Consider the following 18,995-nt stretch of genomic DNA (forward strand, 5'->3'; position numbering starts at 1 on the left):
TAACAAATCAACAGAATAATAGTAATTGGGAAGCTTTAATAAATTTTGAAGCCATTTCAATACAGAATACTTACAATATAAAATGAACCTAAACAATCACTTTGCCTTTGAGTCGGAAGGATCCTTGATGTAGTTTTCGAGTATGTCTTGGATGGCGTTACACCAGATTGGCCGGGCGACCTTGAGGAATTCTTGCACAACCAACACAGGAATGCTTGTACTTCCCACATCCGACTCTTGTTGCCCCCCTCTCCCATGGTAATCGGATCCTCCAAGCTTCAACAGATCGTGCGCATCTGCTAGATCACTATATACTGCATGCAACCACCAAAATTATGCACTGATTGCGCAAGTCTAGTATAAAAACGCTACGAAAGCCTCAATTTTTCTCAAGTTTTCACATTTTTGGGATAAGCAACATATTGTAGACTAATTAAAATCTGTAGGTCTCAACTTCAATCATTTACTTGGTGTGACATTAAGCATCGACTAAAACGGTTTCAATCAGAATTAGAGGAAGAAAAAAAGAAAGCATCTACCTGATAGCTTTCCATCGCTTCTATAAGCCTCTATACCGTGTAACCCTGCTTCCTTAAGTCTCCTGACTATAGCAGAAGGGTTTTTCAGTGCCCATGGGTGTGCCAATACGGAAACACCCCCGGTTTCACGTATAAAACGCACTGTTTCCTCTGCACTGGGCTCGCTTCCCCTGAAACATACAAAACCAAGCCATTTAGTAATTAAAGTTGTTGAAGAGCAATTTAAAAATAATGAAACGCAATCCAAATAAATATTACGTGGAATAAGCAGGTCCATTGTCATAAAGATATCTGGTAAATGCTTGTTTCAGATTTTCTATGTGCCCCGCTTCCAGCATAGCACGAGCAATATGAAGCCTTCCGGGTGCAACGCCTTTTCCTGCTATCTTTGTCACGGTTTCCCACCTAATTGGCAGCTTCAGTTTGTTCAGCTTCGAAACAATGTTCTTTGCACGGAGGAATCTGCCATCCCGAATATCCCCTAAAAACTTCTCCAATGCTGCGGAATTTGTAGGACCGCAGCTACTGTAATAAGCAAGTATGTGAACCGGTTCCTGTGCTCCCGAATCCCCTCTGTGAGCCATTTCGCCAACATCAATAAGATAATCATTGACAAAACAACTATAAAACACTGTAAAACTTACTTCTGTTTTTTTGAGGCATAAACTTATTTAGATGGCCATATTATGCAGTGATTAGTGACAGCAAGTGCACAAGAAATATTATTCCATAGAGTACAAAATGATGATAATTTAGAATTACTTTTGTTTTGTCGAGCAGAGCACCGGACTCAAATTAAGAACAAGCGAACAACCAACCTTGAGTAGAAAATTGTGCTGATTTCAACACCAGGAATAATTTTGATGCCGAATCTGCGAGCTGCTTCCATGGCTTCGGGGATGCCAGACATCGTGTCATGGTCTGTCAAAGCCAACACTTTCACCTGTTCCATGCCTTTAAACATTCAGTCACTTTCAAGTTTACCATATATTTGCAAGCTAGTTCGGAAAGAAATATTCGATTTTCTAATCGCATTGTCATTAAGCTGAATAACAATCAACAATCAACAAAGACAGTACAATAACATTGTCATTAACAGGGTGCGGTTCAAACAAGAAACTATAAAACAGAAACTATTCTCGGCCCTTCGGTTGTGAAGATCTACTGCGATGTATCCGTGTAGATTCCAACAAGTTACAAATCCATCATTTTTCACAACGAATTCACCACACCATAATCATCTGTATTTTATACTTTAACCATGTTCGTAATAACAGTAATATAGTAGTAAGATGGAAGATAAAGCTCCAATGACCTGAATACAGTCTGCCAAAGCTTCTCAAATAAACCTAGAGGGAATCAAACACTAAACCCTAAATCCTAACTTAAAGCTGTACAAGCTGGTCCCAAAGTAGTAATCCTAACTAGACAAATCCCTTCCTATATCCAAAAAACTTGTACAAATTCACACAGTACACCCACACTGTTTCTTGTACCAATTCTGTTCTTCACATGCTGACATTTTATCATATCCTGTGCTACACATGTTGAAAATTGAAAATCAAAATCAAAATCAACTGAGCTTCAACAAGGCCATTGCTCCATTCATTGCATTGCAACACCACCCTCAAAAAATCAATCACAGTTTCACACATACATTCCATTGAAAGTTCACATCTAAAATCAACCATCAATTTCTCCTAAAAAACATCCATTCAAACACACATGCAATACACAAACACACACACACACACAGAGAGAGAAATGACCCCTCTGTGATGAGCTCTCTCAACAAGCTTAGAAGGGGACAAGAACCCATCACTGAATGTTGTGTGGCAATGAAACTCAAACACAAGCTTCTCCTTAGGCTGATAGCACTCCACCCCAAAATCATCACCACCAACCATCGAATTCCCACCACCACTCGACTGCTCCAAGAAAACCCACTCCCTCACAGCCCCATACGCCGCCGTCTGCTCCACCGTCATCTTCCTCTTCGCCCCACCTCTCTTCTTTTTCTTCTTCTTCATCTCACCATCGCCCATCACTTCCCACAAAAAAATAACAATAAAAATCGAATCTTTCCGCTTCCCCTTTCGTTCAACTAGTGGAAACAGCAATTGCAGAAAGAATTGGAGGAAATGGGAGTGTTTCTAGAGGCAGCGGTGGGATCGAGGAGATGTGCGTGAATGTATATACATGGAAACTGGGGAGCTCTTCTTTACAGGGCGTTTGCTCACAGACCAATACGCCAAAGGGAAATTATTCTTCCCCTTTTTTCTTCATTTTGTTTTAATTCAAAATTGCGCCCTTTTAATTATGTTTAATTACAAGACCCAAATTACGAGAACATTTATTTATGAAAAATCTCTCAAATTTAAAAAATTGTTTATTTTAATCACAAACTATAGAATCAATATGCAATCGATGTTACTACAAAAATGAAATCGTCATGTTCTTAATAGGGTTAAAATTTTGAGACGAGAAATAAATCCATCGATTTGATAATTCAGCAAGACATGATTATGAGTGTGATCGAGCCAGGGAGCTAGTATAGACGAGCGGATTAATTTAACTATCACAGTAGACGTGATATCTCTCGTTATTCGATAAAACATAGCTACCAAATGGAACCTTGAAAAGATAATTTTCACGTTGTACAAATATTCGGCAAGTTGCATCAAGCACCCGTTTTGACTCATTTATTGTCGGGTAATAACTATGTAATTTAAATAGATATTTGTTACCATTATTTTAGACATTTTTATTAAAAATCATCACCCATGATTAAGTAACATCAATCATAACATTTTGAACAACATTTGGATACAATAGATTGATTGAAGCACTTTCACATAAGTGACCAATCCAACTCTATATTTAGCATAATATTTATATATAGATAGTTGGTAGTACATAGAAATTAAAAGATGATTTAACCAAAAATATCCATCTTAATTAAATCACTAAACATTAATCTTCAAAAGTTATGAGGTTGGTCAGTGCCATTGAAGGAGTTGCGCCTAGCAGTTGCAAGGATAGTCTTGTCAGCCACTATAAAGTATGCCATTCCAGCCACTGTATATATGTAATAAATCAAAATTAATGTAATAATTTATTTTAATCACAATTTAATTAATTAAAGGCAAGGTGTAATTTCTCACCAGTGGAGACAATGAGAGCTTGTGCAGTGGGGTTGAGATTGGCTCTACCCCATGGCAACATTCTTGCACTTGCCACCTAAAAAAACATAAATTATTCAATTTTATTGTAATATCATATCAAGAAATTGAAATTATAGAAATTAAATAAAACTTACAGTAGGAATAGCAGTAGCAATAGTAGCAATAACAGCTGCTTTAGCTCCTGCCAATGCACCCTCTGCACGAATTAAACACACACATTTTTCACGTGTTAAAATGGAACAGAGAAGAAAAACAACGAACGAACACAAAAAAATAAAAAAAATAGTACTCCCTCTAGCTATAATGTTGCTTTAAAATAACACAAAAGGCAAAACACATAAAAACGAGCACGAATGATCGGATAATCACGTGTTTGCACGGACCTTGCGAGCATCGCTTGGCGAGGGCTAGCTTTTGGTCGACGGAGGACAAGGAAGGCTTGTTAGCAAGATGAAGATCTCTAGCCATTTTAATGTTGCTTCAAAATTTTGGCAAATTCTATTTCTATTTATAGAATTGGTTGTTATAGTGAGTGGATGATGGTTGTAGTGAAATGGAAGTGTAGTTATATATAGTGTGAATTTGGTTAGTGGGAAAGGGGGTTTGATGGTTTGAGTTGCAATGGATTTGGGAGTCAATTGTTTATTGGTGATGTGGTTGGTGGTTTGATGCATAGTACTAAACTAGCCACTAGTTTGGGTTTTCCCATGCCCATTGCTTTTTTTAATCCACCTCAGTACTCACTCCGTTCCACAGTAATATTTTTATTTTGCCATTTTCGTCTATCCCATAATAAGAGTCTTATTTCATTTTTACCATAAAGGTAATCTGACTTCATATTCCACCAACTTATTGCACCCACATTTTATTTTATTAATATATATATATAAGTGAGACTTACATTCCACTAACTTTTTCAACCAACTATTCTTTACATTTCTTAAAACTCGTGCCCAAACCAAATAGGAGTCATATTGTGGACCGGAGAGTAGCTATTTTGTCGCCACTTAATTTCCAAATTTCATGATTTGAGTATCAAATCTCAAGCTAAACAAAAAGACTCATAGAATATCGGATATACAATGAATAAGATCGTCGTTGGTATCAGAAGACCGTAAGATTTGTGATAATATCAACTATCAAGTTTAATTAATGAGCTCACAGTAGGACCAGTCAACAAAGCGTTGTGATTTAGATAATAATTATCCTTTTTTTTTAAAAAAAATTATTGTTAGTGTTGTATGTTTTAATTATCTTTCGCCTTAGAATTCTTTTGTTGGAATGAAAATTGATAGTTTGAATACTTTATAAGTAATATTTTTGAGATGAGTATAGTTAAAGGTGCAACCGAATTAATTAATGTACATGCATCACTTTATCCCTTTATTAATCTCACCAACGCAAACTTCTGTGAAAAAGGTTTATTTTATTAATTCAATTTCCATTCATGTATCCAAAAAGTTGGCAAAATACAAAATATATTTCACTTTTACCCACTGGTTTTAGAATTCCAGGTCTCACTAAAATCTCAAAACCATGGGTAATCTATCCCATCAATATTTAGAGCATTCCCAATGGAGGTGGCGAATTCTCGGCGATAAATCGCCGGTTATCGCCGAATTATCGCCGGCCATTGTGGCGAAGTCGGCGATAATTCGGCGATAATGTTGCCGTTGCTTCGCCGAGTGGCGTTCTAACGCCGGATTATCGCCGAGCGATCGCCGGCCACTGTGGCGACGCTCGGCGATAATCGGCGATAATTAAAATTTTTTTTTTTTTTTTTTGAACCCAACGGCTATTTTACATTCCACCCCTATAAATATTTCCTCCACTTCCTCCATTCATCACCCACAATCTTCATTCTCTCCATTTTCAATCTCTTCTCCCAATCTTCAATTTTCATCAAAATTATGAGCTTTTGGAAGAAAAGTTCCCGATCGGGTAAGGATAAGGGTAAGGGGAAAGAGTCGAGTTCACAAATTCCCAACACGGATGAAGCAAACGAGCAGTGGATGCAGTCGTTGTTGGCGATGGGTTCTCCTCCCGGCCAACTTCCATACGGGGGTCCGTCTCCTTTGCAGACTCCTCCGGCGCGGAGACTTTCTCCGTACTTCAACTCTGCCGGCAGAATGCCCTTTCCAGCCGACGATGTGTATCGGCCCCAGTTCGACACCCCCGGATCAACCCCAGGCGACCAAGAATCTCAGGCCGCGACACTGAGCGCGGAGGACTTCGAGGTGGAAGAAACGCCCACCGAGCCGCCTTCTAGGAGCGGGAGGGGGAAGGCGCCGGCGTCGTCGGCTGCGACTGATACGGGTTCCGATGAGAGGCCGAAGCGGGTAAGGACTACTTACACTCTGCAAGAGTCCGAGCTGATAGCCGACTGCTGGGCGGACACGTCACAGGACGCGGAGCGCAGCAACTACCAGACTGAGATCATATTCTGGGAGCGGATTGCCGCGAAGTACAGGAGCCACAAGACTGCCTCAATGAAGGACCATGGCAGCGAGGCGATCCGTCGGCATTGGGAGCGCCTCATGAGGGACTGCGGGCACTTCAACGGTATTTATTCTAACTTGATGACTCACATGACGAGTGGCCAGAACGAGCACATGGTCCGAGATGAGGCCATCCGGATGTATAGTAGCCAGTACTTGTCGACGAAGGGCTTCAAGTATTGGAACATCTACGATAAGCTGAAGGATCTCCCCAAATTCCGGACGGGAATGCACGACGCGCTGCACGGGAAATCGGTGCGCTCGCGACTTAGCGTTTCGGAGAGCGAGGGGAGCGCGGCCCACATCGACTTGAGTGGGGATGGTCCGCACGAGCGCCCGGAGGGAGTGAAGAAGGCGAAGGGGAGGCGGAAGGGGAAGGGCGCAACGTCGGAAGTCGCGTCGGAATCCGTCATCGACTTAGAAAAAGCCACTTATTCGAGCAATGTCGCCAATCTGACCCAGATGTACACGCTGTACTTCACCGGCGGCGGGACCCCTGAAGAAAAGGCGGCCCTCTGGAAATGCATCCAACACCTGCAGAGTACGCTGGGGCTCGATCCCGACGCCCCTCCGGCCCCTCCGTCTTAGATTTTTTTTTTTTAAATCTTTGTTTATTTGCGTTTTTTATTTGTAGTTTTTTTTTTCTCGTTGTATTATATTTTCCAATGATTAATACAACGATGAATTGTTCATTATTAGTCTATTTATTAAATACATTTGTAGGGAAAATTAAATAATATAAAAAATAATGATGTAAAAATGAAATGTTGAGTTAGGGAGAAATAAGGGAGAAATAAGGGAGAAACCAATGTAGCACTTGGCTAAAAACTGGGGATAAATTTTGGTGCTGATGTGGCGCTGATGTGGCAGGAGTTAGGGAGAAATAAGGGAGTTTTTAGGGAACTCCATTGGGAGTGCTCTTATCTTTTTATCTGGATTTGCACCTACTTTAATTTTCTAATTTGTGAAATTATTTTATTTTTATTCACACAATAATATTGCTGCAATTTTCACTATATCACTTAGTAGTAATTCTTATCCATAAAAAATAGTTTTTGTTTTTCTTATTTTAGTTTGCCCATAAAAATTAGTCTTCACGAAAATTTTATCACTGCTATCTCATACAGCTACTTATATTTATAGCTTAATAATTATATGGCTCACTATTTCAACCACATTTATTTTTTTCTTATACTTCAATCATTTTTTATATTCTCTCTTATATTCTATTAATTGTACACTAAAATGCAATCTATATAAAGTTATAAAGTATTTTATAATATAGGCCATGTGCGGTGCATCTTTTAAGTTTTATCTCATCATCACAAACATCCATAAAAGTGGGCCTTTATTTTATTTTCGATTTTTATCTTTATTAATGTATTATGTATCTAAATGTGGCAATTTTTATTTCACTTTCACTCGTTCAAGATCTAATTGTGGGTGGAATAAATCTTTACACTAATAATCTGAATTTAGACCTTGCTATCCAAATTAAGCCACTGGACTTGGTAGATACTAAGAGCATCAGTAACGAACATAAATTGGGGGTGGACCGTAAAATTTGCGTGCGGTCCGGCTCCGCACGTTGTTGGCGATGATGGAACGACCCGGACCAGGCCGTGGACCCCTTTAGTGGTGTGAGACCAAGCATGCATGCATGGTGGTTTGGCTCTGAACACGACCGAGTCGCTAGTCTACAAATCAGATTGCAAACCATTTTAAAATATTATTATAGTCATTTTCGTAATTAAACACATCATCAAACAATCACAATTCATATTTTAGCTTTATGATAATTAATTTAAAATTTTATAATTATGTAATTTATGATATTTAATTAATAGCATACATTTAAATTATTTATTTTAAATTAACAGATAATATATAAAATTGGATGATACTTAATTAAAAAAGATGAACTAAAAAAGTTATTGTTTGATTTGGAGTTGTGGGCTTACTGATGTTCTAAGGTGGCAAATAGTTATTTTTTTTTCAAGCCCAACAGCAAAATGAGCCCACTTAGGCCCACTTGATTTTTAATCAAAGTCGAGTTTTATTTTAACTCAAAGGCTCAAGATCCAAACTCATGATTGATTTTTAACCTAAAACTCGATATGAATAAAAATTGCACCTGTACTCCTATTAATTAAAGTAATTGATGTGAAAGCTAATATTGTTATAAATAAAATTATTATTTTCATCAATAAAAAAATACTCCCTCCGTCCCGCTTTAGGAGTCCCAGTTGATCAATTTTGGGCGTCCAACTTTAGGAGTTCCGATTGAGATAAATTAATAAAAATGCCTACAAAGTGTTAAAAGTGGATCCCAACATCCACTACAACTAATAAAAAAGTGTTAAAAGTGGGTCCTAAGAGCATCTCCAATGGTAGGCTAGCCACCGGCTAGCCGATTGACGTGGCTAGCCGAACCATTGGAGTAGGCTAGCCGAATTTCAGCGAAAAAACCGGCCAAGGCTAGCCGATTGTGTGTGGCTGGCCGATGCGCTGGCCGCCATTGTGGCGGCCCGATCGGCCAGCGCTATTTAAAAAAAAAAAATTAATTCTTTTTTTTTAATTCTTTTTTTTTTTAATTTTTGAAAAACTATACACGATTTTCTCTATCTCTAAATTTCCGTACAAGAGCAACATCTAGCGATGGACAACAACAACTAGCCCAATACAAAATTATGACCTAAAACAGAAACAGCGAGACCCCTGTTCGGCTAGCGGCAAACTATAACGGATTCAAGGCATACTAACATTTTTTTAATGTATTTTTTTAATAAATTAGTGAGGAGTAGAGTGGGGCGGTGGCTCGTGTGTGGAAGCCCGGATTTTTTTTATTATGTAATTTTTTTGATTTTTAGTTAATGTACTTTTTTTTAAAAATAAAATTAATGAATTTTCCCGTATATGTCTCGTAAATTTAATCGTGATTTTAATTCCGTAAATGTAGTATATTTTGAATTATTTTTATTGCGGCTGACCTATGGCTGACCTAAATCTGATGTGGCAGGTGAATTTTTAGTGCTGCTGACGTGGCAGAGAGGGAGAATGGCTGGCCTATTGCTGGCCTATTTAGCATTGGAGATGCTCTAATATCCACTACAACATTTATTTATTGGACACTCAATTAAAAGTCGACTCAACCGGATTTCCTAAAATAGGACGAAAAAAGTATTATGCTAAAAGTTAGTCATTATCAAGTTAATCTGATAACGACCTAACTCATCCCGATTTCCCAACATATTCCAAAGTTTAGATGTCAAGTCTAATAATACAAAATGTACTAGGGGCTTAGGATTTAGATCTAACTTTCGAAATTTAAAAATACAAAATGTTACTGTCAACACTTCTTCTATTTTTCCGGACTATTGTGTGACGGTAGGCCCATAAATTGGATATTGGCCTATCACTACTAGAAACTTTTGTATTGCTAAATACTCCTTTCATCCCCGATTAATAATCACACTTTGATCGGACACGAGTTTGAAGAAATATAAAGAAAAGTTAGTTGAAAAAGTTAGTGGAATGTGAGACACTTTTTTTATATTAGTTTTATAATAAAATGTGAGTGAATTGAGTTAGTGGAATGTAAGACCTACTTACTATTTATGGTAAAAATGAAGTATGACTCTTAATTGGGGGCGGATCGAAATGGAAAAGTGTGACTCATCGGGGACGGGGGGAGTAATTTATAGTAGAATATGCAATGATAGCAATTGTTTTTTTTTTTTTGGATAAAAAGAAAGGCTCAAACCATTCAACATGGTGAGCAAAGAAGTACAAAACTTGAACAAAAACTACAACTCCCCATAAGCAAAGAAACGCCACAAAACAACATACCAATCACAACCAACAACCGCCGCAAACAAAGCCAGCCCAAAAGGAACACACGACAAACCAAAAACTACAGCAAAGTACCAAACATCCACACCAAAGATGAAAAGCCACAACTCGCCAGATAAACTTCATTTGTGTCCCAACCATCTTCTAGCTTTAGGTAGGTCTTCTCATTTTTTTTTTTGATTAAGCAAAATGCTCAAGCCCAGAAGGCGAGCCGGAAAAGTACATCGAAACTCAACAAAAGAGGGAGACAACCATAACAGTACCAACCCCCTCAAACTACCAGCAAACAAATCAGCACCAAAGACAAAAAAAACACCTCCCAAAGCACTCAACGGAAGAACCCAAACAACTCTACTTAAAAAACAAACAACAACCAACGGAAACTACCCAGGAAACACAAAAAGAAAGCAAGAAAGCAAGCCTAACACCAGAAGATAGCCACAAGCAGAGGAAGGCTAACAACACCTCAAGCAGTGCTCACCTTAACAGCCGAATCTCCTGCCGCCACGGAACCTGGCCACGTCCTTTCATCCAACTTTCAAGACGACAAAAAAGTCGTTTCTTCTCAACCTCCCAAATGGGGTTGAAATTTTGAAAGCCAACCTTATTGCGGATGTCCCATATAGACCATGAGATGACATAAAACATGGTCGTCCAACTCCTCTTTTCATGATCTCTAAACGGGGCGCCAAGCAGGAGAGAAGACATGCCTTTGGTTGATTAGGAAGACACATGGAGATGTTCCATCGCTCGCAGCATGAGTACCATAAGCTGCTGGATATCTTGCAACCAAAAAAGAGATGTTCAATAGACTCCGATTCCTTTTTGCAAAGCACACATCGGTTATTATCGATCATTAATTAGCTAAGGTGACAACGGCACTACGTACCACTTGATAATGTACACACAGTATGTTTGTTGCAGTAATAAGATTTTTTAGACCATTTATTGAAGATTCTTGGATAACTATTTTGATTAACATCGATGTAATTAGTAGACATGTATATAGTCTAACTAGATCAATTGTTAATTAAAAAATGGTCAAATTGTCAGAATAAATTATGAATTTTGATCAAATTCTGATGATCAGTTGTAATAACCATGAATTTTAATATTATTCATATTTTTCCACCTATCGAATTTGAATGAAATTGTATCTAATATGAAATTTTAAACTTTACTATACGAGTACGAGATTGCCCGTGAATTTTATTGTGGGACAACGTACCAAAATGACCATAATTCATGGTTTTCTTGATATTTTGTCCTAAAAAAATTAGATTAATACCCTCTTATTATGTTATTATGAAAAGGCCAAAAATTGCGTGTAGCAGTCCACATGGTGCGGACGGACTCAATAATTCACAACAGTCCACATCAAATTTCCATCAATAAACATTAACCCAATAACAAAATACTAATGGAAATGGAAATGGAAATGGAAATGGAAATGAAAATTAATCATATTTTCGTTGAAAATATATGTGCCAAATGTTTTTTCTAAACGAAAAATGACAAAAATGATCATCATAAGTTGTTGACTCACTCTCTTAGTTGTGTACCATATTTACTTATTGGGGATAAATTATTTTGTATTTATATTTATATATACTGATCACACTATGTGTGTGTGTGTGTGTTAGAGTCAACATTGACTTCATAGATATTTAGATATATTAGATGAAAGGGTCTTAATCTATTGATTGTGATATTAACATTTCTTGTGTATATCCAATATTTTGGAATTTATCTTCAAAATGAATTTGGACTCTCAAGAAATAACTGCGTATAATTAACACTTCCCTTCCTTTTAGGTTTTTAATTCTTTGCTGAGCGACTAATTAATATTTATGTGCAGTATGCAATAAGTAGAAGGCGATATAATCATAGTAATACATCTATATATACTTAGGGTGCACTGTGGTGCCACCATAGATAGGATAACACCATACCACCAATATAGTCCATTAGATCTCACTTATGGACGCCTAAGATTAAATTTCGTGAACAGAACACGGGTTGCAGTTTACTGTATTAGATATTACAGTCTACTGTATTAGATATTGCACTCCGTGTTTTTACACGTGCATGGCAGCATGACAAACATATGATTTTCAGATCCAATGGCCTAAGATGGTGGTATGGTGTCACAATAAAGAGGGTTGTCATCTTAATACATCCTTATATACTTATATAAACCCGTGAAGATATATTTTAAATATATGTTCTTTAATCTACCTTGTGTATTAATTACCTTGCATTTTGTTCATATATATTACTCTTAAATATTACATGTGTAACACTTTGTAGTGATTCAGGTCATTCACAATAAGACTGCAAAATCTGACCGTTGGAGCACGACAAGTTTGCAGCATGGTCGACTTTTTTCCCGATAACTCGATTTTTTGGTCATAGGCTAGATGGAAAGCCGCCAACACCCTATTGCGGGTTCACGATGGCTACAACCCTTTTAAGAAAATAAATTTTAATTTATCTTATTTAGTTATTTTCATTGTTTTTATAAAAATAATTTTAATTTATACCTTAATTAAACACTTTTATTAGTTTTCTAATTCTAAATTCAAAATAAAAAACAAAAAAATTAAAATATAAATTTAGTGAATTGAGTTATTGTTTGTAATTAGACTGATTTCATAGCAGATGTTGTAACTGAAATGAGAGTGAATACGAGACTCTCATACCTATCTATACTAAATTCTTTCAATATACATGCATACATACATACGGTACATGTATTGCTTCAATCTGAAGTAAAAATAGAATCATGTATGAATAGAACATTTAAAGTCAAAAGTTAGGTGATAATAATAAAGCACAGTGCTCATGCAAATGGCGCATTATAACAAGAAGTTTCTACTAATTGGCATTACTTAGACAAGGCATTTGTTATACATCAATGCATGCAATTAGTTGTTGAAATGTTTGTCCAATTCAATCATTGAATAGTCTTCTCTATCTCATATGTTATCCATTAATTTTGTAGCACTATGCAACTTTTTGACTTAGCAAATAAAGACGAATTCAGATAAGTGTAGCAAGGGTCAAATTTCCCTACGAAACTTCATCTTCTCAGCACATATATAAGAATTTATTTTTAGGTGGTGGCTATCAATATTTTTTGAACTTTAACCTTACTTTTGTCATAGAAAAATGTTTATTTATCCTATGTGAGTATCATATGTAAATCTGAGTAAAATATCCGTAGTCGTAACAACAAAATTGAATCAAATCGAAATATTAAACTCGGTTTGAATTTCGTGGATTTTCGCATCAGATAAGATTATTTTCTTCAAATAAAATTATAAATTATAATACATTTCAAATTTCATTTTAATGTTACATAAATATTTTATCAAATTATATTTTTTTAAATATATTTTGCTAACCTAATGTATAAAATGCTCACTCCTAATTTTTGGGTTGTAAAAAAAATAGTACTACTACATAAGTATATAATATAGAAAATAAGGGTCATATTCTAGTGCTTATAGCACCATAATCCAAAATCAAGACCAAATCTCCACCCTTAGATTTTAAAATGAATGGTTGAGATTAAATTTTACGAATCTCAATAAATAGTAGACAAAATATCAACAAAAGGGTAATATCGCCATTATGTTATCATATGATAATTTTCGTGAATGTTTTTTTATATCAACATAATATATTACAAATATCAACCTTATGACATAAGAATATCAACACTACTACAAGAAAATATCAACACATATTTATTGAGATTTTTTTATGTATTTGTTGATAAAAATCTGATTATCAACCTTTACGAAATCTAAAATAAAAAACATCAAATTTCATCATCCGAACGTCGTCGGAACATATGCAATTGAGATCTTGTTGGAATCCTTATAAAATTATCTTTAATTTGATATATTTTTTGTGAAAAAATAATTTAAATTGAGAGAGTTACGTAAATTTAAAGTTTTAAGATGATTTTAATGAGAGAGAATTGACATTAATACCCTCTAATTTTATTTATTAATTTTCTTAATTAAAAATAGAGTAAAGGCCAAATGTGGTCCCTAACATATGGCCGTTTTATCAATTTGGTCTTTAACATTATCATTTTTATTATTTGGTCCCTCACAAATAAACTCGGACCCAAATCGGTCCTCACTTAACAGAACCGTCAAAAAATAGACGGTGATTGCAATTTGACTATATTAAATTACTAATGGTAATTAATTATACCTGATTATAATTCTTAATTCCTATTAAATTATAAATTATTCATTTCATTTTGCAACTGATACTATCTTTTTTCCAATTTTGCTAACAGGAAAAGAATTATAATTAGGTATAATTAATTACCATTAGTAATTTAATATAGTCAGATTGCGGTCATCGTCTATTTTTTTATGGTTCTGTTAAGTGAGGACCGATTCGGGTCCGAGTTTATTTGTGAGGGACCAAATAATAAAAAAGATAATGTTAAGGACCAAATTGATAAAACAGTCATATGTTAGGGACCACATCTGGCCTTTACTCTTAAAAATATAATCAATATGACATTATTTCAAGTTTTCAACCACTAGATCTTCTAATCTAATGGCTAAGATTTAGTCTTAGTTTGGGATTGCTAATTAGTTAGCAATTGATCACTCCCCTTGAAAATAATACTTACATATATTTGAATATTTCATTTTTTTCGGTTCGATTCGAACTTAGTTGAATAGGGGCATGTTAGGGTGTCACCACCTCTTAAAATAACACCATACCACCATTCCTAGTCAATCATTTGTATACGTGGACGAATAATAAGCTGTCATGTGGCAAAAAAAAGTTAAAAAAGACGGCCAACAATATGTTGTACACTATACAACAATTTTTCTTGGAGAACAATATCCACCACGCTAGACAACAATCTATAGCGTATTGAATATTGTTGTTTAGAGTTTATAATATTGTTGTATAAGTGGTGTCACGATGTCACTTTAAGAGGGGTTGTCATTTTAACACAAGTTGAATATATGGATATTTACTATATATATTCTCTCAAAATTTGAAGATTAATTGGAATTAGTTAAAAATCCGACTCAAAGTCTGAATGCTATCCCCTATTAAGACAAAATTTCCTTAATACAATAAATTAAAACTAAACCTGCAACCCCATTCACCTCATTGTCAAATTAAACAAATACTAAAACTTAATTAATTTGTACAACACTAGATTATTGTCTTCTTCTCCTAATTTCAAAACTCTCCTAAATCGTTTTTGCCTCTTTTGGTATATAATATTATTATATACTATTACAAAGTCAAAAGGGTACATAACGTGTTTGTTTAACCTAATCATTGTCCTAATTAAACTTGTCAAAGATTTATTCTAACAGCACAAAAAAGATAATAATGCTTAATTGCTACATACAATCCATGCATGTCGGTGACAAATAATACCATGAGTCACATCCTCAAAATTAAATAATCCAAAGAAGATACTAATGGAATTGCATGACAACTCATTACACGATAATACTATAAATTTCTTTTGAATTTTAGATGGAAAATGCCACCACTAGTAGCCGGCTTTGTTTACTTATTCTCAAGGCTTAAACCTTTTTGACTTTCACTTCACTTCCAATTTCCATCCTATAAATACCCTCAATTTCCACCACTTATAATCACAAACCAAATAATTCTCCTACATTTTGAGTGGATTATTTCTTTCTACAAACTATATACTAAAATGGGTTACATTAATGGAATTCTTGTGCTAGTGGTGTTGGGTAGCTTAGTGGCCTTGTCACAAGGCCAAGGCACTAGGGTAGGGTTTTACTCTGCCACGTGCCCTCGAGCCGAGTCGATAGTTCTGACGACCGTGAGGTCACATTTCCGGACCAACCCTACGATTGCGGCGGGTTTGCTCAGAATGCACTTCCACGATTGCTTTGTCGAGGGTTGCGACGGCTCCATTCTCATTGATGGTCCCAACACCGAAAAGACTGCGGGACCCAACCGTCTTTTGAGAGGATATGAGGTCATCGACGACGCTAAAAAGCAGATTGAGAGCGTGTGCCCTGGCGTGGTCTCTTGTGCCGACATTCTCGCTCTTGCTGCTCGCGATTCCGTCGTCGTCGTAAGTACCAAATTTTTTAATTTGATTTAATATTCTCTCAATCCTACATTATAAACCCCATTTACTTTCAACACGAATTCAATGAATTAATTCAGTATGTTACTATGGGTTAAATAAGTTAGTAGAATGTCACCTTTATCTGAATATATTAAAAAATGGTAAAATGAGTAGTAATTAATTACCAACCCTAACTATATGATTAGTGGTAAAATTCCAATTATGAGGTCCAATCAATCACTTAATTTATACCAAAGTTCAGACATGAAAGTAAATTAAACATATTTATTTCAATTGATGCAGAGTGGCGGAGGGAGCTGGGTCGTGCCAACAGGGCGGCGTGACGGCCGGGTTTCACTGGCAAGCGCCACCTCCAACCTACCCGGTTTCCGCGATTCCGTCGACGTCCAAAAGCAGAAGTTTCTTGATAAAAAACTCAACACCCAAGACCTGGTTGCCTTAGTTGGTAAGCCGCTTCATCTCCAATTATAATTTATTAATCCAAATTTACTAATATCACCTACTCCCTCCGTCCCCGATTAAGAATCACATTTTTCCATTTCAGTCCGTCCCCAATTAAGAGTCACACTTCATTTTTACCATAAATAGCAAGTATGTCCCACATTCCACTAACTCAATTCACTCACATTTTATTATAAAATCAATATAAAAAAATGGGTCCACATTCCACTAACTTTTTCAACCAACTTTTCTTTACATTTCTTAAAACTCCGGTCAAAGTGTGACTCCTAATCGGGGACGGAGGGAGTATAATATAATTACAATAAAAAATTTAATTTCAATTATTATTAACCTTTTTGCAGGAGGCCACACCATAGGAACCTCAGCCTGCCAGTTCTTCAGCTACCGTCTCTACAACTTCACCAACGGCGGGCCCGACCCGACCATCGACCCCGCGTTCCTCCCCACGCTCCGCGCCCTCTGCCCGAACGGCGGGGACGGCGCGAGGCGCGTGGGGCTCGACAACGGCAGCGAGACCCGCTTCGACAACGGGTACTTCGCCAAGCTGAGGGACGGGCGCGGGGTCCTCGAGTCGGACCAGCGCCTCTGGGGCGACGCCTCGACGAAGGCCGTCGTGCAGCGCTTCATCGGCGTGAGGGGCTTGGCCGGGCTCACGTTCGGGGTCGAGTTCGGGCGGTCGATGGTGAAGATGAGCAATGTCGAGGTGAAGACGGGCACCAGCGGCGAGATCCGTACGGTTTGCTCCGCGGTTAATTAGGTTATGACGACGAGGACGGCGGCGGCGACGACGATGACAGTAAAATTTGTTAGATGTTTAGATGTGTATCTAAATTTTGTTATGCCACTTTGTGATTTGTTAAGGTTGGATTGCCATATTTGTAATGGACCTAAATAGAAACTATTAGGGCTCTAATGTATTGTCTTTGCCATAATAAAAAATAATTTGTAATTTTACATTATTTTCTATTTTTAATAATTTTGAAAACTTTCTTTCAATTTTATGAGGATTTAATCATAATAAAGTGTTATTTTCATCATAGATTATTTATTTTATAAATATGTTTTAGTTTACATTATCTCAAACACACATTAAAAAAATACAAAAAAATCACATAAAATAAAAGTGAATATATAAATTTTAAGTGTCGTAATTTAATTTTTTGGATATGGATATTCAGTTAAATTTGATTTATCTCCAATCAAAAATGCATACGGATATACTACTAGTTAGAGTAAAATATAATTTATAAAAAATAATATCATAGTATAAACTATAAAGACATTATGTCACAAATTATTTTCCTTTAAAGTCAATATAAACCAGATATTAAGTCGATATAAATAAGTGACTACAGATATTACTTTAAATCAAATATTTTCGACTCTATCTTTCTCAATGGACGTATGTATACATGCATTAATATTTAATGTAGTCTTTTTCAAAAAAGAAGTCAATGATGTGTAATGTGTTGAATGAATCTTAACAACGTCCAAATCAGTCAACTTTGACTTCTCTCCACACTTGTTTTTAAATTAATGTTCGATTTCACTACTTTTTAATTAGTCGCGACAGAATTTTGTATAAGGTTACATTCATTCCAATTAAATTTCTTACTTTTTCAATTTAAATTTATCAGTTGTAATTAAAATCGTAATAAATATAACTATAGTAAAAGTACAATTATTTGTTTCTAATTTTCTATCAACTCAAGTGTTTTGTATTCATGCGGCATCAACCAACAAATAGAAAGATATTTGGATAAAATAATATCACCACGTGGCACTTTGGGAGTAAGTCGTTGGTTCTTCAACTTTGCTTGCTTATTTTATCCATATAATTATCTTCACATAATTTACTACTGAATTATAGATTGTAAATGTCATTTTCAATGACTAAAGTAGATATATTCTTTAGGGTTAATTGCCTATGAAAATTTGGTGTTGTCAATATTTTGTGATGTAATTTATCATTCAAATTTTAAAATGTGCATGACAAACATCAAACTTCATGATTTTATAAATAATTAAAACATTTCTCAAGGTTATTCTATTCGTTATAATTCTAAAATTTTTTGTAATTTTTTAGTAAGATCAATAATTTAATAGAATCATAGAAGTAGTGCTCATAACTAAATTTATTTTTCTAATATGCTTTATATTCTTAAAAGACAAGAATGGCGACAAAAACTAAACTTTTGTTGGAAATTTTGTACAATGCAAAAGGAGATAAAAAGAAAAGGAAAATCCATAAATTTAGTGCATGTGAGTATAACATGGGATTTGGACCAGTTGGTGTCCATATAGTGTATGTTTGTGTTTCTTCTTA

The 18,995-nt window shown here is 35.8% G+C and overlaps 3 protein-coding genes across 3 annotated transcripts; 1 reads left to right on the forward strand and 2 right to left on the reverse strand.

Moving 5' to 3' along the window:
- Positions 1-16: 16 nt before the first annotated feature.
- LOC125217526 (uncharacterized) lies at positions 17-2,805 on the reverse strand. The gene is made up of 5 exons (XM_048119043.2): positions 2,309-2,805; positions 1,358-1,482; positions 798-1,112; positions 540-709; positions 17-314 (listed from the first exon to the last, which is right to left on the reverse strand). The coding sequence occupies exons 1-5, from the start codon at positions 2,582-2,584 to the stop codon at positions 97-99; spliced, it is 1,104 nt and encodes a 367-aa protein (XP_047975000.1). The 5' UTR covers positions 2,585-2,805; the 3' UTR covers positions 17-96.
- Positions 2,806-3,326: 521 nt separating this feature from the next.
- Positions 3,327-4,270, reverse strand: LOC125185545 (early nodulin-93-like). The gene is made up of 4 exons (XM_048082094.2): positions 4,108-4,270; positions 3,859-3,920; positions 3,704-3,779; positions 3,327-3,617 (listed from the first exon to the last, which is right to left on the reverse strand). The coding sequence occupies exons 1-4, from the start codon at positions 4,190-4,192 to the stop codon at positions 3,520-3,522; spliced, it is 321 nt and encodes a 106-aa protein (XP_047938051.1). The 5' UTR covers positions 4,193-4,270; the 3' UTR covers positions 3,327-3,519.
- Positions 4,271-15,734: 11,464 nt separating this feature from the next.
- On the forward strand, positions 15,735-17,623 carry LOC125219722 (peroxidase N1-like). Its single transcript, XM_048121765.2, has 3 exons — positions 15,735-16,189; positions 16,490-16,652; positions 17,011-17,623. Exons 1-3 carry the CDS (start codon positions 15,800-15,802, stop codon positions 17,424-17,426), a joined length of 969 nt encoding a protein of 322 aa, XP_047977722.1. The 5' UTR covers positions 15,735-15,799; the 3' UTR covers positions 17,427-17,623.
- The last annotated feature ends 1,372 nt before the right edge of the window (positions 17,624-18,995 follow it).

This window comes from Salvia hispanica, chromosome 1, assembly GCF_029641045.1.
Source record: "Salvia hispanica isolate PSC_SH4W2 chromosome 1, Shi_PSC_v1, whole genome shotgun sequence".
Lineage (NCBI taxonomy): Eukaryota > Viridiplantae > Streptophyta > Magnoliopsida > Lamiales > Lamiaceae > Salvia > Salvia hispanica.

What these genes read in the sequence shown, in the direction of transcription:
- LOC125217526 (XM_048119043.2), bottom strand. Translation starts at nt 2,584, where the DNA reads ATGGGCGATGGTGAGATGAAGAAGAAGAAAAAGAAGAGAGGTGGGGCG. An exon ending in AATGGACCTGCTTATTCCAC is followed by an intron (nt 710 to 797) that starts GTAATATTTATT and finishes TGTATGTTTCAG; the next exon opens with GGGAAGCGAGCCCAGTGCAG. An exon ending in AAGCGATGGAAAGCTATCAG is followed by an intron (nt 315 to 539) that starts GTAGATGCTTTC and finishes GGTTGCATGCAG; the next exon opens with TATATAGTGATCTAGCAGAT.
- LOC125219722 (XM_048121765.2), top strand. Translation starts at nt 15,800, where the DNA reads ATGGGTTACATTAATGGAATTCTTGTGCTAGTGGTGTTGGGTAGCTTA. An exon ending in CTCGCGATTCCGTCGTCGTC is followed by an intron (nt 16,190 to 16,489) that starts GTAAGTACCAAA and finishes CAATTGATGCAG; the next exon opens with AGTGGCGGAGGGAGCTGGGT. An exon ending in AGACCTGGTTGCCTTAGTTG is followed by an intron (nt 16,653 to 17,010) that starts GTAAGCCGCTTC and finishes ACCTTTTTGCAG; the next exon opens with GAGGCCACACCATAGGAACC.
- LOC125185545 (XM_048082094.2), bottom strand. Translation starts at nt 4,192, where the DNA reads ATGGCTAGAGATCTTCATCTTGCTAACAAGCCTTCCTTGTCCTCCGTC. An exon ending in CGCCAAGCGATGCTCGCAAG is followed by an intron (nt 3,921 to 4,107) that starts GTCCGTGCAAAC and finishes TAATTCGTGCAG; the next exon opens with AGGGTGCATTGGCAGGAGCT. An exon ending in AGCTCTCATTGTCTCCACTG is followed by an intron (nt 3,618 to 3,703) that starts GTGAGAAATTAC and finishes ACATATATACAG; the next exon opens with TGGCTGGAATGGCATACTTT.